The sequence below is a fragment of the Nycticebus coucang genome, chromosome 2, assembly GCF_027406575.1.
Source record: "Nycticebus coucang isolate mNycCou1 chromosome 2, mNycCou1.pri, whole genome shotgun sequence".
Taxonomy (NCBI): domain Eukaryota; kingdom Metazoa; phylum Chordata; class Mammalia; order Primates; family Lorisidae; genus Nycticebus; species Nycticebus coucang.
In genome coordinates, this window is record NC_069781.1 from 175,040,496 (window position 1) to 175,058,020 (window position 17,525).

Consider the following 17,525-nt stretch of genomic DNA (forward strand, 5'->3'; position numbering starts at 1 on the left):
TGAAGTCGTCTTATTATTTCATTTTATCAATGATGTTTATGATGATAGGACTTCCTAAAAGTCCCATGCCTTTCTTGTGTACTGTGTGGGTTGTTCTTGGCAACAGTCTGGCGAAGTGGGCAGGACACATCTTGTCTTCTGCTTTATTCATGCCATGTTGCTGTTAAACCAGGATATTTGGCTTTAGATTAACCCTCCCCCATCCAGGATTCCCATTTTCCCATCACCTGGGGCTCACAATTCAATTACAAAATACAACTGTTTGGAGGAAATAGCCTCTGTGTTTTATAGTTTTGTTCCTTTAAACACTTTTTTTACTTAACTTATACATTTAAGTCCTCATTTATAAATGCCTACCTTTTTCAGGAATTGGAGTAGTAGTATTTGGGGATGAAGAAGGTCTTGGAATCAAAGAGGGGAGGCATCTGAGAATGGCACGGAATTAGCCATGAATTGATGGCTTTGGAAGTAGGGCAGTGGGTAAAGGGATTTATTCTATACTCCTGATTTTGCTTTTGGTACATGTTCAGAAATCTCCATAATAAACTTTTTTTTAATTTGGAGAAAGATGTATTATAATACAAATCAAATAAAAGCCAGTCTATACACACTAAAAACTTGTGGGTAAGCCAGTTACACAAAATTGCCCTAGTTTGGAGTCAAAAACACCCTTGCACATCAGGCAGAATTCTCATTCATAACCGAGTGCTCCCCTTGGGAGCAACGAACATTCCAGAACCCACTAACCAGAACCGTGGGGAAGTTATCTTTTTCTTTCTGTAGCCTCCCCACAACCCTGCAAAGTAAAGATTGTTTTTATCTCCTTGCAGGTGAGGGAAGTTCAGAGAATTCAGTAATTTTCTGTGAGTTCAGAGGGTTAGTTGATACTAGTAGAACCCAGATTCAAATGCCCCAAGCATTTTTATTCTTCTTACAATCTCATAATCTTTATTCTTGCTCCAAGCCCCTACATGCTGCAATAATAAATGCAGGAAAGGAGAACCGGAGAAGGATCCTATAAAACGCAATGCCTCGATGCTCCTGAAATCCAACTGGAGCCCGCCGCTTAGTCTCAGCACATCTAAGCCTCGCTAGTCTCTGAAAACATCAATATGCTCCAAATTCCTTATGATGAATGTCTGTCTGGAAATCTCATCCCCCTTATCAGTCTTTTCGCCAGTGGTTTCCAGATAATACAGCAGAAAAATGTTGAGAAAGAAGTAGATGAGCTTTTTCTTTTCTTTCATATGCATTTACATTTTCTGTTCCCTGGTAAGCAATATAACCAGAGGCACACACTCTCACCCTGAAAGTGCTGCATAGAGGAGGTACGAGCTGCTTTTCACTGTTCCACTAGTCCCCAAAGTAAAGATTATACTGCTCACTTCTTTAGCCCTGATCATTGAATAAATAAGCAGTTCTTTTAGAATACAACAGGAAACACAGGCATCGTTGGACCTGGTTTTGAGGGAGGAAGGGAGAGAGGAAGAAAAGAAGGAAGGAAAGAAGAGAGAGAGAGAGAGAGAAGGAGGGAGGGAGAGAGAGAGAGAGAGAGAGAAGGAGGGAGGGAGAGAGAGAGAGAAGGAGGGACAGAGGGAGGGAAGGAGGGAAGATTAGAGGAGTTAAAACATGTGAAGCCTTTAAGAAAACGCCAAAATGCCTGCTATGTAACGTGTGTCCAGTAAATGGTAAATAAGAAAATGTTGGTTGCTGCTGTCTGTCACACCTGGTGCCATTCTCGCCTGTTTCGCTCTAAGCCTGGTCTCTTGTTCAGGCTCCTGCACCTAGGATTAGGTGGCTCTTTTCACACCCATTGCAACCCATGAGCCAATGCTAAACGTTCACACAAATACCACCTAGGCCTCACCTGGCAGGGACTCCAGATGGGCGGGCAGAGAACAGAGGATGGGTTTTCCTTCTAGCCTTGCCCTCAGTGCTATGGAGGGATTTCGGCCGTTCTTGAACCTTCCCTGGGGCTCGGTGTTCCTCAGCTCTAAAACAGAGACAGGTGTGATGAGTCTGTGAGATGACCTTGCAGCACTGACACCCCGCAGGGTGTGATGTGCCACCGGAGCTATTTATATTGGAGACATGGAAAAGAGGACCTGGCTTCTGTGGCCCCCAGGGGAGCTTTTCACAGATGGGCTTCAAGGGGTCCACAAGTGCTTTGAGACTAGGAGGTAGGTGAGGGTGTGCCTATTTGAGAACATTTTTATTTTGTTTTCTGTGAAGGAATCTATAGTTTTCATCAGTTTCTTAGGAGCATTGGGAAAGCCCTCCAAAAAAGATTGAGATACTTAAGTATACATTTGACTCAGAAACCTGGAATCGAATGTGGCTTCGAGTGATCACCCCCCTCCCCTGTCCCAGGGATATTTGGACTATCTTTATTCCTTCCCTCAACCAACACCTACACAGTTCTGGGCACTCGGCATTCGGTGATGAGGAACTCATTCAGGAGCCCCTGTCATGGTGGTGTTGACATTGTAATTGGGATTAGGAGGAAGCAGGTTACAATCATGTGACCTGTGAATAGACAACTTCAGGTGGGATTTGTGCTTTGAAGAAAATAAAGGTGAACAATGTGACAGAGTGATGTAGATGGGCAGGAGAGCTTCTTGAGTTGGGATGGTTTTTTTGAAGAGATGACCTAAGTCAAGTTCATATATATTGTATCACTCCACTTTCCCAATGAGCCTGTCAGAGAGGTGGGACTTGATACCCCCCAAAAGACGAGTTGAGCACTTTGCCTGTGGTCACACAGCTAGAAAGAAAAGAACTGGGATTAGAATCCAGGTTTGGGTCACTTTGGCAATTTCTTTTATGATTCTGAGAGGATTGAGGGGGGCTCCCGTGCCTGGGTAGATTTTTGACTTTTCATCGGGAGCCAGGAGGAGATGACAATTAGGTAGGTCAGCTCCTAGGGTTCTCTAAGTTCTCCCTCGACAAAAATATTAGCAATAAGAAAACTCATCATGACCTAAGTGGCTGAGGCTACTGCTAGCTGGATGAACCAGTGTTGCCTCAGAATCCCCCCAAGGTCAGTGAGAACATTTGGCTGCACACCAGCCCCCTTGCCAGGGAAAGGAAAGCTCATTACTGCTCACACCTATAAGTTCAAGCTCTGGGGGAGGGGAGTGTGGGAGACAGGCAGCTATTTTCAGTGTTTCTGTATCTTTTCCTAGAGAGAGAAAGACCCTCAAACCAGCATGGGAGGTCAGCCTTCCCTTGGTAACAGCTTGTCTTACAGATGCTGAGAAGAAAGGGCCTGGTTAGAACAAGGGAGCACTCTACAGGGAGACAGATGTGGACCAGAAGGCTGCTGGTTCTGCTCTTTAAAAAGTTCCCTCACCCTTCAGCCTCAATTTTCTCATCTATATAAAGGGCACAAGAATAGTTTGCTATTCACCAAGTTCAAAAACTTGGTGGAGTTCTTGTGGGAGTTACAATATGAAGTCATGTAGGTAAAGCCTCTTAGTCCAGATTCAGGAACCTCTTAGTTTCTTGCTATTATTTATAACAATAGTGCCTAGTAGGCCCTGCCCCTGCGGCTTCCTGGAGTTCTAGTCATGCCAATGCTGACTTTCCCTTGAGACCTAGAAATTCTTCCCATGAGACTATTGAAGGCTCCTCCAAGATTGGAGGGAGGTCCTCCTCCTCCACTTCTCCCCCATTTCTCACCCATGGAGGAGCAGCTACTCCTACTCATCCATCAAGCCATCACTATGCACCAGGCTCCGGGCCCTGCACTGAGAATCCCTACATCAGTAAGTCCCAGCCTCCATCCTCCGAGAGCCCCAGGTCAGACGACCCGAAGCGTGATGACAGAGGATTGCGTAAGGAATCAAACGGATCTCACCACTTACCACTCTGTGGTCTTGGGAAAGTTATTAAACTGCTCCGGGCTTTGGTTTCCAGTTCTATAAAATGGAGACAAAACTAAAACCTAACACATAGAATTAAAAGCCGTAACCTTCGTTATATAACTAGTGCCAGCCCCAGGAAGCACTCAGTCAATACCAATACTAAATAACACCAATAAGAGTAGCCAATTCTGCTTTTGTAGGAGGCTGGTCATCAGGGAAAGTTCTGGAGAAAAGGGCATGTCTGAGCTGAGCTTTGAAGGAAAAATTAAAGATTTTGCTAGAGTAAAAAGAAGAAAAGGAACACCAGCTATACATCGTGGGTACAGAGTCATGAGGGTTTGAGCAGGCACTTCCCTGAGCTTTTCCTGATGACCTTCAGTGTGGCCACAGGGGAGACCTGGGAGATGACTGACACTGGACAGGCCCATGAGCCAAACCTTCCCTTCTCATTTTCTCACATTGTCTGAACTTCCACCCCTCCTGTTTCACTTTGTTATTGTTGGCTAATGTTTTCTTAATAATTGTCTCTTCTCTGGGATAGATTATTGCCACCAGCAGCATGGAGAGACATCCTTTCCAGTAGCCAAGAAGTCCAGGGTCACTTGGGGACTTCAGATGGGAGAGAGAAGGTGGGAGCCGGAGCTATAAATCACATGCAGAGAAATCTAGACAAGGACTTTCCTCTCCAGAAGCATCAGGAAAGATACAGGGAAGGGAAGACCTGCCTCTGTTTATAACGAGCCGCCCAAGGATAAGGAGAGGAGATGTCAGCAGATAGTGAGAAAGTCCTCCCTACCCAGCTATCAGGTTGTCAAGTTGATAAATTGCCTGCCTCTTTCTCGGAGTGAGCAGACCAGGCTCTGCATTGCTCCTATTGCTGGAAGGAAAGCCCCAGAAGACAGACTAGGGACAAGGAAATTTGATTCTGTGGTTCACGTGCCTTTTCTGAATTAGGCTAACCCACTGACTGGGATGCCCTAGCAGCTTGAGCAGAGGTGCCAGGGCATGCTTAGAACCTATCCCCCACTGTTTCCTCCACCTGAGATCCCCATTACCCAGATCTGAATGGTATCAGGATCTGTCTGTTGTCTTATCCCCTGGCTGAGTGGACAGTCCGATGGTCCTTGTAGACACTGCCAGCCATACGTGATGGAGGCTATGGTGGCTCTTTTCTAATATACACAGACCTGGCTAACTTGGCGAGTCCCCAAGATTCTATGAAGCTCACTTCTAGGCTACTATAGCATCCTTTGACCTTGTCCACCCTTCCTTTTTTGTCCACATACAAAAGAAGTGAACTCCATTATTTTTGAGCCAATATCTAAAACATTACCATCAAAGTTCCATGCCTTTGGCTTAAGGCTGCATTCTCTTTACTAAAATATGATCAATTTTAAATGGATTTGTGTTGAGGCATAGTACTTGCCACAAGAAATTTCAGAACACTTACAAACAATTTGAAAGCATGAACTGTGTCTCATTTACAATTAAATCTCAAGTTCCTAGATCCTAAGACCAAGAATAATATCCAGACATGGTGGGCAGTTACGGTGATGTCATGGGAAGATACTTGGAATCAGACAGGCCTTACCTTCCTTAGCCTCAGTTTCATCATGTGTATAAGGGAGATGATATTCTATAAAGCTGGCATGTAGAATGAGTAACTGACATAGAAAGGATGATTACACAATGCATTGTTATTGTTCAGAAAGTGGTAGCCTTTCTGATGTGATCAACTGTACATATAAAAAAACCTCTACTGAAGAGGAATCCATTCTCCAGCCTGGCTAGAAGTCCCTTAGTCTTGGGTATGGAGACCAAAATGAAATGAAGGGCACAACCTGGTCAGGTGGCAGTGGCAGGTGATTGGAGGAGGGATTGCATTTTTCTGTCCTCATTGGATGTCTTGATACCACCTAAATCAGAGGTCCTCAAACTTTTTAAACAGGGGGCCAGTTCACTGCCCCTCAGACCATTGGAGGGCCGGACTATAGTTTAAAAAAAAAACAACTACAAACAAATTCCTATGCACACTGCATGTATCTTATTTTGAAGTAAAAAAACAAAACGGGAACAAATACAATCACACCACCTCATGTGGCCCACGGGCCGTAGTTTGAGGACCCCTGACCTAAATGATGTCCAGGTAATGGTACTCAACCAACCAACTTCCTTGGCTCTGGGGAGAAGGGAATCATGATGAAGGTGAGTGGGCAGAAAAATATTGTGCTGTTAACAGTTCATTACATCAGTTGGATAACTTCGGAGATTTAAGTAGAAGTTTATTTATTTATTTTACTGCAAAGGCACAGTAGAACCTCCATACTTGACCACCTTCCCACACTGATCACCTCGTTGACTTAATTTTCGTAGACTGGACATGAACCATATGTACTCGATGTACGACAGACCTTGTTCCTCATGTTGACCACCTCCAGATGTTGACCAGTGTGTTAGTCCCTCAGGCAATCAATTTACAGAGGTTCTACTATATTTTAAAAAGTCATTTGTTTTATCGAAGTATGAAAGAAATGATTATAAAACTCAAAAATTTGGATGAAGGTCACAAGTGTATGAATTGGGAGAAACAGTGGTACTTGTACCATGGACAATTCCCAATGTTAGTCCTTTCTTGAAATTCTACTGTAAGCTAGCCTCCACTAACCTTCTATTTTCCCCATACCCAGATTGGGGACCGTGTTATGGCATTTGTCAATTACAACGCCTGGGCAGAGGTGGTCTGCACACCAGTGGAGTTTGTCTACAAGATCCCAGATGACATGAGCTTCTCCGAGGCTGCTGCATTCCCCATGAACTTCGTCACAGCCTACATGATGCTCTTTGAGGTTGCCAACCTCCGGGAAGGAATGTCTGTGCTTGTACACTCAGCTGGTGGTGGCGTGGTAAGTTGGCTCCTTATGACTGCTCGTCTTTAAGTTCACAATGGTGGAAGTGGAATGACACTCAGTTGACAATGAGATTCTTACATAAGCTGTGTCCATTAACAGGAGTAATCTCTGTGCTTCTGTTGGAGCTCACAGGGATGGCAGAGTCCATACAGAGGATTGCAGTGGGATAGGTTAGCCCAAGAGATGGTTCTCTGGAGTTAGGAAGTTCCTGCAAGATGGTGTGTGAAGGTACAGTAGCTTTCAGAGATGGTTTTCTGCCAAGAAGCCCTCCCAGTCTTGGTATCCTGATAATGATGATGAAATGATGAAATGTTATGTCAATCACTGTTAGATTCCTCACAAGTCATGCTCTACTAATGTTATTTAAAATTACAGGGGTGGTGGCTCCCTGTAATTCTAGCAATCTGGGAGGCTGAGGTGGGGAGCTCGGGAGTTGAAGACCAGCCTGAGCAAGAGCAAGATCCCGTCTGTTCTAAAAATAGAAAAATTAGCTGGGGGTTTTGGCAGGTGCCGGTCTGTATCCCACATACTCTGAAGGCTGAGGGAAGAAAGTCGCTACAACACAGGAGTCTGAGGTTGCTGACACCATGGGTCTCTAGTCTGGGCAACAGAATAAGACTCTGTCTCAATCAATCAAATAAAATAAAATAAAATACCAAAATGTTAGGTGACTTAGTTTTTCAATAAATTTCCATGACTATAAGAGAGTTCCTATATTAATGACATCTTTTTCACATGTGTTCTGATGTGTTTTCTTGAGTTGGAGAAAGATGGAGAGAGATTGCACTGGTACACTATGAATCACATTTAGTCTGGGCCCAGTGGCTCAAGCCTGTAATCCTAGCACTCTGGGAGGCCAAGGTAGGTGGATCCTTTGAGCTCAGGAGTTCAAGACCAGCCTGAGCAAGACCCCATCTCTACTAAAAATAGAAAAACTAGCTGGATATTATGGCAGGCCACCTGTAGTCTCAGCTACTGGGGAGGCTAAGGCAAAAGGATAGCTTTAGTCCAGGAGTTTGAGGTTTCTGAGATCTATGATGCCATGGCACTCTAAGTCAAAAGGGTGAGATTCTGTTTTTTAAAAAAGGAATCACACATACACCTAAATACACCCATGTGAACAGTCACACATGTTAATTATATCCATCAGGTGTGTCTTTGCCAAGGAGAAAATAATGGAAGTCAAAATTACTGCTCTGGAGTTCAGGGAGGACAGAAATGTCTCCCATGGTCTGGATGTGTCCCGGTACAGTCATTTAGTTGCTATTTCGTGCCTACCACTGGGTAAGCCCTGTGTGCCCGTCATGGTCTACTGAGGTTGGCGCGAACTCTACCCTTCCTGAGAGTGGGAGGTACTCTCACTAATTCCACACATACGTATTATCACATTCCACGTTCTAGACTCTACGGATGTAGGGATCAGTAAGAGAAGGTCCTGACGCGCCACCTAACAGGGTTGGAGAGATTCTTAGAGTGGGTGATTCTGTGGTTTGATGAACTCAGGAATAAAGTCTCAGACTTGGGCACGTCTCAAAGAAATTTTTAGCAGAGGCTTTGCTGACAATGGTTTGTCGTCGTTGTTTTTTAACCTTGATTTTCTACGACTATCAAAAGCCTGGGCAATGTAAAGCACATTTCTTTTTTTCCTTTCTTAGAAAACAAGCTTGCATCCACAACTGTGAAGGCTAGGATATAAACTTTAGGAATGCCTTGAGAAGAATATCATCAATCACTTTAGCAGATTTGCTGATGCCTTTCAACCATGAGTAAAGATATAATAAAAGCTAAACATCCTTTGGAAAAGAAATGGATTTTGGTTCCAGTGAATCTGCTAATAGCAAGCAAGCCATTTGGAATGCTGGCCTTTATGATCTTAGCGTGCTCAGCATACAAAGCATTAAGAGGCTTGTTTGCATATTATCAGCATAAGTTCCCATCTTTACATTGAGACGGGACTCAATTCTTCTGAGAGTATTTATACATTGGTGCCTATGCTGTTTTATTTTTATTTTCATTTGTATTATTATTAATTTTTTTGAGACAGAGATCACTACGTCACCCTCGGTAGAGTACCGTGGCATCACAGCTCACAGCAACTTTAAACTATTGGACTTAAGCCATTCTCTTGCCTCAGCCTCCCAAGTAGCTGGGACTTCAGGCACCCACCACAAGGCCAGGCTATTTTTTTTTTTTTTTTGTAGAGACAGAGTCTCACTTTATGGCCCTCTGTAGAGTGCCGTGGCCTCATACAGCTCACAGCATCCTCTAACTCCTGGGCTTAAGCGATTCTCCTGCCTCAGCCTCCCAAGCAGCTGGGACTACAGGCGCCCGCCACAACGCCCGGCTATTTTTTGGTTGCAGTTTGGCAGGGGCTGGGTTTGAACCCGCCACCCTCGGTATATGGGGCTGGCGCCTTACTGACTGAGCCACAGGCGCCGCCCCGGCCAGGCTATTTTTTGTTACAGTTGTCATTGCTATTTAGCTATCTAGCCCAGGGCCAGTTCAAATGCGCCAGACTTAGTGTACATGGCTGGCGCTGTAACCACTGTGTTACAAGCGCTGAGCCTATGCTGTTTTATTTTATTTATTGTTTTAAGTTTTAATTATTTTCTGTCCCTGGAACAAAGAGGAATGTATCAGGGACATCTGTTTCACAAAAGGGGGGAAAACGTCTGGAAATAACACAAGTTTTTACCATGTCTTATTCTGGGCTTACAGATATTACCAATGATAAGAACTAAAACATTAAACAGGTGAAGCAAATGGGGCAAAGAGACCAGGAGGCTACAAAACTAAGTCCATAATGCAGGCAATGGTGTCCTAAAGCTTTGCTGGAGATGTACACAAATTTTGTCTCTTAGCTTCCTCATAATGAGTGAAAATAGGGAAACATGCTGATCCACATGAGCTACTCACTGCTCATGTGATGGAAGCAAAGCAGTTAGTATTAGGAAAACAACAACTAGTATTGGTTTTTGAGACCAGAGTGGTATTTGTCTATGGTTTCTTGTAAGAAATTTGTGCTCAAATGCAAAGAACCTCCTCAACAAAACTGTTGAAGTAAATCCTACTATATCCATGTCCTCTCCGTTAGAACTGGGTTCCCCTCACGATGACAGCTGGCCACTGTTCTCATGGTGGGGGCAGCCCCCTGTTGGAGACTTTTCTGTACATTATCTGTGATAGCTCAGAGAGGAGCAGAGGTGTTTGCCATCACCGTTTGACAAATCTGATAAGTGTATTGCTGCTGTGGGAGGCAGGTGATGGCCCCACCCATGTCCATATGCAAATCCCCGGTATGATCCTTACATGGCAAAAGGAATGTTACAGATGTGATTAAGGTAAGCACCTAGCGATGGGAAGATTATCCTGGATTTTCCTGGTGGACTCACTGTGATCACATCGGTCCTATTGGTGGAAGTAGGAAGCAAAAGAGAGACTTGAAGATGCTACACTGCTGGCTTTGATGATAGAGGAAGCGGCCGTGAGCCAAGGACTGCAGGTGGCTTCTCTTCCAGGAGCTTCCAGAAGGAACTAACCCTGCTAAGACCTTGACTTTCACCTAGCGAGACCCATTTTGGACTTCAGACTTCCAGAACTACAGCATGATAAATCTATCTTTTTTTTTTTTTTTTATTGTTGGGGATTCATTGAGGGTACAATAAGCCAGTTACACTGATTGCAATTGTTAGGTAAAGTCCCTCTTGCAATCATGTCTTGCCCCCATAAAGTGTGACACACACCACGGCCCCACCCCCCTCCCTCCTTCCCTCTTTCCGTTCCCCCCCCATAACCATAATTGTCATTAATTGTCCTCATATCAAAATTGAGTACATAGGATTCATGCTTCTCCATTCTTGTGATGCTTTACTAAGAATAATGTCTTCCACGTCCATCCAGGTTAATACGAAGGATGTAAAGTCTCCATTTTTTTTAATGGCTGAATAGTATTCCATGGTATACATATACCACAGCTTGTTAATCCATTCCTGGGTTGGTGGGCATTTAGGCTGTTTCCACATTTTGGCGATTGTAAATTGAGCTGCAAGAAACAGTCTAGTACAAGTGTCCTTATGATAAAAGGATTTCTTTCCTTCTGGGTAGATGAGCCACTGAGTTGGTGGTGATTTGGTACAGCAATAGGAAATTGATGCCACTAATTTCCCCGGGGTGCCTCCCTCCCCACCCTTTCATTGTGGAGACCCCCCACAGAGGCCGGAAGGAAACTCAGATGGCAAATTGCAGAACTAGGATTCGTACCAGAATCTGGCTGAGTCCAAAATCTTTTCTTTCTATGACCCAGAATGTTGAGAAACCCAAATCATTCATTCCTTCATTGAATACACATGTTCAACCTCTACCCAGTGTTTAAAAGAGCTAAAAGATTGCAGCCCATTTCATAATTTGATGTGGATGAGATTGACAAAGAAGATTAAACCTAATGAGGGGCCAGGCTCAGTGGCTCATGCCTGTAATCCCTGCACTTGGGAGGCCAAGGCAGGTGAACTGCCTGAGCTCACAGGTTCAAGACCAGCCGGAGCCAGAGGGAGACCTAGTATCTAATAATAGCCAGGCATTGTGGCGGGCACCTTTAGTCCCAGCTACTTGGGAGGATGAGGCAAGAGGATGGCTTGAGCCCAAGAATTTGAGGTTGCTGTGAGCTATGACGTCATGGCACTCTACCAAGGGTGGCTTTGGTCATGTAGCTTTACTTCTGTAAAATGGAAACGATAATGTCAACCTCATGTGAGGATGAAGTGAGAGACAAAGAGCTCAGCAGAATGCCTGACAGGTGGTCTATAAATGGCAAGGGGAACGAGAGAGAGAGAGAAAGAGAGAGAGAGTTCTTTATATTCGTAGTACTGGGCACAGCACCAGACACTCAGGAAGGACTTAATGAATATTTAGTGAATGACTTCTGGCTAAATATCTGATGCAGAAGAGGTACTACTTCATGGACATCTTATACCACAGCCTGAGCTGATCCAGTGGGAATGGCCCTTTACCCCTTTGATATGCTTCCCCCAAACCTATGACCCCAATTTAATCATGACAAAACATCTGGCGAGCCCAAATTGTGGGAAATTCTATAAAATACTCCAGTACTCCAATAGTCCTCAAAACCTCAAGGTAATGAAAAACAAAGGTAGAGAAACTCTCGCAGATCAGAAGAGATGAAAGAGCCGTGACAAAGACATTCGGTGTGCGTCCCTGGACTGCATGAATCCTGGAAGGAAAACCGAGGAAATCCAAATAAAGCCCGGAGTTTAGTTAAAAGTCTGGTGCCAGTGTCAACTCTTTAGTTTTGATGCACGCACCACAGCCAGGTAGAATGCTGACTTTCAGGAAATCTGGGCAACGTACGTGGGATATCTCTGCGTTGTCTTTTCAATTTCTCTGTAAAACTAAAATTTTTCCAAGATAAACAGTTAGAAAAAAAGAGAGCCACTATTTAGCCAAAGGATTCTGCTAAGGCAAAATTGAATGCTTCCCCTCCACCTGGGCACGTGCTCTGTCCCTGCCGTGGCGTGGTCTTAATACACCAACAGGACATTTTAGAGTGAACAGAAAGACAGCTGGCTCTTCTTCTGGTCTGGCCCAAACTGCAAACCCAGGAAGGGCTGGGTGGGGTGTCTCTGACTCTCCCCTGGATTCAGATGAGGCTTTCTCACCAGCATCCCAACTAAGACATTGTGAGGACATAAGCAGGTTGAGAGACGCTGCTCCTTGCAGCAGCCTGAGCTGGGCCACAGATGTTGGGGAGAAAGGCAGAGCTCAACTTTCAGACGGAGCTGAAGGGCTTCTACTCAATGAATAAATTCTATTCAAAGAACTTCGAAGGAAGCTTCCGCTCAATGAGCAAATTCTATTCAAAGAACTTCAAGGGAAGGGAGGGGCATGATCACAGAGGGCACAAGTCTCTGCCACAGCATCGGCGGTCCTCCCTGGAGGACTGACCAACAACACAACATTTCACCACGAGAGCATGAAGTGAGGATCTTCAGTGTACAATGCGTTGAAGGATTTGGACGTGTGGGATACTCTGACAATTTCAGCAGAAAGAAAAGAATGCATCACCACAGGTTGTGTGTTTTGCTGAAATGAACCACCGTTGATCATGAGAGGCACTGAAATCTAACCAGCTACTCAAGCCAGCAATCCATGACTCTCCCTTCTCCAACACACTCCAAGCTTATAGATCCCGTGATTCATCCCTTGATCCATTCACTATGTAGCACACACATAGCAAAGGCTTGCTCTGTCAAGACACTGCATTAAGTACTAGGAAATCAATAGTGAATAAGACAGACGATCTTCTTTTAATGAGAAGTCTTATAAATCAATAACGAGTTTATAAACTAGACAATCATGTGGCTAACCTTGCCAATTGCTACAAAAGGGAGGTACAAGCTTCCGTGAGTGTTTATAACAAAGACTTGACCAGGAAAGGATAGTGGAGGAGTGGGGTGGCCTCAGAGGAGGCTTCCCCAATTGGAGGGTGATGTGGAGTAAAGCAGACGAGAGTTGATCGATGAGTTCCAACATCATAGTACACTTCCCCACTTAGAAGCATAATCTCCAGTTTCATCCAAGTTGTTACAAAAGATCGTTAGTTCACCATTTGTTTTATGAGGGAGTAGCACTCGATGGTATACATATACCACATTTTATTAACCCACTCAAATATTGAGAGATACAGAGAGGTTAAGGAATGTGCTCCAGATCACACAGCTATTGAGAGGAAGAGCCGGCACGTGACTTCTCCTTGAATATAGAGCCCAAATACTTAAGTGCCAGACTGGGAGGACTGGGAGGCAGTGTTGAGTCAGAGAAGCCCTGCACCTGCGTAGGATGAGATGGAAGAGATTCCTGCTGTGAGTTTTGTTGGTGAGCTTTCTGCTCCGTGAGTTGAGGACAACCTGGGGTTTTCCAGGTGAGAATCCTTGAGAGAAGGCAGGATTTCAGTTGACATCAGCCCTTGACATCAGCTATCCAGATGAAATTAGACCCCAGGCTGCCGCGTCCATGAAGTTAAAATGCAGGCGCCTTGTTTCTTCCCTGAGGGCAGAAACAATGCAATTCTTCACCTCTGTCTCCCAACCACTGAGCCCAACATCTGGCACATGAGTGTCGCTTGATAAATATTTGAAAGAGCAATGAAGGACTCAAGGGTAGGAAGAACAAGTGGGGCCACACAGATAGCATTTAATGAAATGGTGTGGGACTTACGAGATTCTAGTGACAGCTGGTGTTCATCCTAGTTTCTCTTTAAGGAGGCAAAGGGCCTTAACTTCCCTGAGCCTTGTTGATTCATCTGTGAAAAATGGGTATAACACCTATCTCATAGTTTTTGTACGGCATTTTTGAAAGGGGATCAGGTTAGGTGCTTAGATGCTGTCTGGCACATAGAAAATTCAAGTGTTTGCTGCTATAATTGCTATGAGTGTCACATTATCATTATCTAATTAGAAAATATTATTTACTCAGTGGTACTTTGGCATCTCCAGGCAGAAGAAATAGAGCAACAAATACAACAGCCCACTGGTGGCTTGTTGTTGAAACCGGGAGTGAGAGGTAGAGAGAGCCAATGGCAGCCCCTGCTGCGCCTTCCCTCACAGCCCCTGCTGCAGACTGTCTGGGCTGGAGAAACCATCCCACAAGCCTCTTCCTAAACATCACTGTCTGTGAACACAGAAGACGTCATTAGACGTCAAGGAAAATTTAGCTCCATAGCTCGCCTAGAACTCCCAATACAAGGACTAGACTTCGCTGAGTTTATATTGCCCTGGGGACCCATCCACTTCCCCAGCGACACACCCAAAGGGCCACAGTTGCTTTTTGGAATGTTATTGCCCTTATTAAGAAAAAAAGTTTGGGCGGCACCTGTGGCTCACTTGGTAAGGCGCCGGCCCCATATACCGAGGGTGGCGGGTTCAAACCCGGCCCTGGCCAAACTGCAACCAAAAAATAGCCGGGCATTGTGGCGGGCGCCTGTAGTCCCAGCTACTCGGGAGGCGGAGGCAAGAGAATGGCTTAAGCCCAGGAGTTGGAGGTTGCTGTGAGCTGTGTGACGCCACGGCACTCTACCAAGGGCCATAAAGTGAGACTCTGTCTCTACAAAAAAATAAATAAATAAATAAATAAGAAAAAAAGTTCACCTGGGAAGGAGGAATATGGGGAGCTAGCAGAAGCCTCATCACATGTGAGGGGCCTGGTCTCTGTTCTCCCGGATACCCGCCAGGCTGCAGGACTGGCCCTGGATACCCACCCCCAGGCCACTGGCCACTCCGATTGTGCTGTCCTGCTGCTCACCCCACAGCAAAGTCAACATTTCTCTTTGCCATTCGCTCGCCCCCTGCTCACAGTGTGCCTGGGCTCCCAGATCACAGCAGGATATGGAGGTGAGAGTTGAGCCTGGCCCGTCTCTGGCATTTGCTGAAGTCCTTCTCTCTTTCCTGACGCCGTCCCCCTTCACCTGACCACACCGGCTTCTCCCCCCTTCCTTTCTCCTGTCCGTCCTTCCCTCCCTCACCCTTGTTTCTCTGTCCCTTTGTCTCTTTCTGTCCATGTCCATCTGTCTCTTTTTCTCTATATCTTTCTGTTTCTCTTCCTCTCTCTCCATTTTCTTTCTCCTCTTCCTTTTTTCTTTTTTTAACTGTTTCTCTCTCCTTCCTCCTTTCTTTTTTTTTGAGACAAGTCTCACTGTGTCACCCTCAGTAGAGTGCTGTGGTGTCACAGCTCACAGCAACCTCAAACTCTTGGGCTTAAGGGATTCTCTTGCCTCAGCCTCCCGAGTAGCTAGGACTACAGGTGTCCACCATAACGCCCGGCTATTGTTGTTGTTGTTGTTATTGTTGTTTAGCAGGCCCAGGCCCAGTTCGAATCTGCCAGCCCCGGTGTATGTGTCCAGCACCCTAACCACTGAACTATGGGCGCTGAGCCCCTCCCTTCTTTCTTCCATCTTTCCTATCTCTCTTTTTCTCCTTCCTCCCTCTCGTCCCTCTATTTCTTTCAGTGTCTGTCAAGTTCAAGCTCTGGGGATAAGTGTGCTGGTCTCTGGGTACTCCACGTGGCGTGAACTCAGGTCTGGTCTCACCCTCCTGAGGCCTGCGATCCCGTGGACGTGACACAGAGGGGCACAGCAGCCACTGATGGCAGTGGCCATGATCTTGCTCTGGAGGGAGGCGTGAAGGATGCTGCCACCAGGGACCATGAGACCCTACAGGCCTGGTCCAGAGGCTCAGGGATGACTGCTCAGGAACTGATCTGAGACCTGAAGGGTGAGGAAGGGATAGGAGGTGAAAGAGTGAAGGCGGAAGGGACAGAAAATAACAAGCACCAAAGGAGACCCGGCACATCTGAGGGGCTGGCCAGAGGTTGGCAGGTAAGGAGAACAGAGTAATAAGCATCAGTAAGGGACATGGCCTCGTCGCATCCAGGGTGATGGTTTTATCTTTATCCTAAAAGCCATGTGGACTCATTAGAAGTTTCGAGCAGAGATTTACCTCATGGGTGACATTTTTATAAGACCCCACGATGCTGGAGGGTGAGTAGCCTGGAGTGGGCCAGCATGGGAGCAGGTGGTGGAGGAGTAGCCGTGCTGCAGAACCCCCTTGGGCACCTTCTTTCTTTAGAGCAACTGGGAGGAAGGGCTGTGTCCAGAGACTCAGGCACCCAGGGCTCTACCCTGCGGTCTGCTGTCATCGTAGTGTGACCTGGACAAGCTCCGTCCTGTCTGGTGTCTCAGGCACCCTCTGTAACATGGCAGACCCCACGGCCTCCAGGGCCCTGTCTCCCTTCATTGGCGATCCTGTGTTTTCCTTGTGATACTCCCAGGGTCACCTCCTGGATGAAGCCCTCATTGCCATCCCTCACTTCACTGCCACCCCCTTCTCTAACCTTTGCTCCTCCTCTGGCCCCCTTCTTTAAATTCTTAGGGAATCAGCCAGCTAACAACAGTTGGCAGCATTCAGCCTTTGGGGCAGACTTGGCTTCTAAACTCACTTAGTTCAGAAAGCTCCTTCTTACTTCCTGAGTATTCCCCATGTTGAGGAGAGCTCCACTGAGTGCCCTGGAGAAGCTAATAAGACTTAATGGGTTGAATAAGCAAGTGGATAAAGAGCTGATGAATGCTTGTTTCTTCCTAAGACATTTGAGGTCCTCCGTGTATTAATAAACCCAGGATATGTGCCAGCCAAAACTCCAGAATAACTTCACTACATGGCCTGGGCCCCAGTGGGGTTGCCGACAGTGTCCAAGAAAGAAGAGAAATTATCCTGGGCTCCACTTAGAGAAGAAGGGAAACAAAAGATTAAAGGTCTATTTCTGTTTATTTGGGCAAGTTGCTTAACCTCTCTGCACCTTAGTTTTCTCATCTGTAAAATGAGCATTAAAGTGTTGGTGTGAACATTAAGTGGGTTGATGTAGACAGAGCAATCATTTTCTTTTACTTTCTTTGAGACAGAGACTCACTTTGTTGCCCTGGTAGAGTGCCCTGTGGTGTCATAGCTCACAGCAACCTCAGACTCTTGGGCTCAAGTGATTCTCTTGCCTTAGCCTCCTCAGTAGCTGAGATTACAGGCCCCCGCCACAACGCCCAGCTATATATTTTTTAAGAGGTGGGGTCTCACTCTAGCTCAGGCAGGACTCTAACTTGTGAGCTAATTTTTTAAGAGGTGGGGTCTTGCTCTAGCTCAGGCTGGTCTCTAACCTGCTACGGCCTCCCAGAGTGCTGGGATTACAGGTATGA

General features: G+C 45.8%; 1 protein-coding gene across 1 annotated transcript in view; it reads left to right on the forward strand.

The window, feature by feature from the left end:
- The window catches only part of VAT1L (vesicle amine transport 1 like), a 160,691-nt gene that overhangs the window by 26,184 nt on the left and 116,982 nt on the right, over nt 1-17,525 (forward strand). Inside the window, exon 3 of the mRNA XM_053608873.1 lies at nt 6,554-6,769. Coding sequence (XP_053464848.1) covers nt 6,554-6,769 — 216 coding nt within the window. The remainder of the gene's footprint in view (nt 1-6,553; nt 6,770-17,525) is intronic.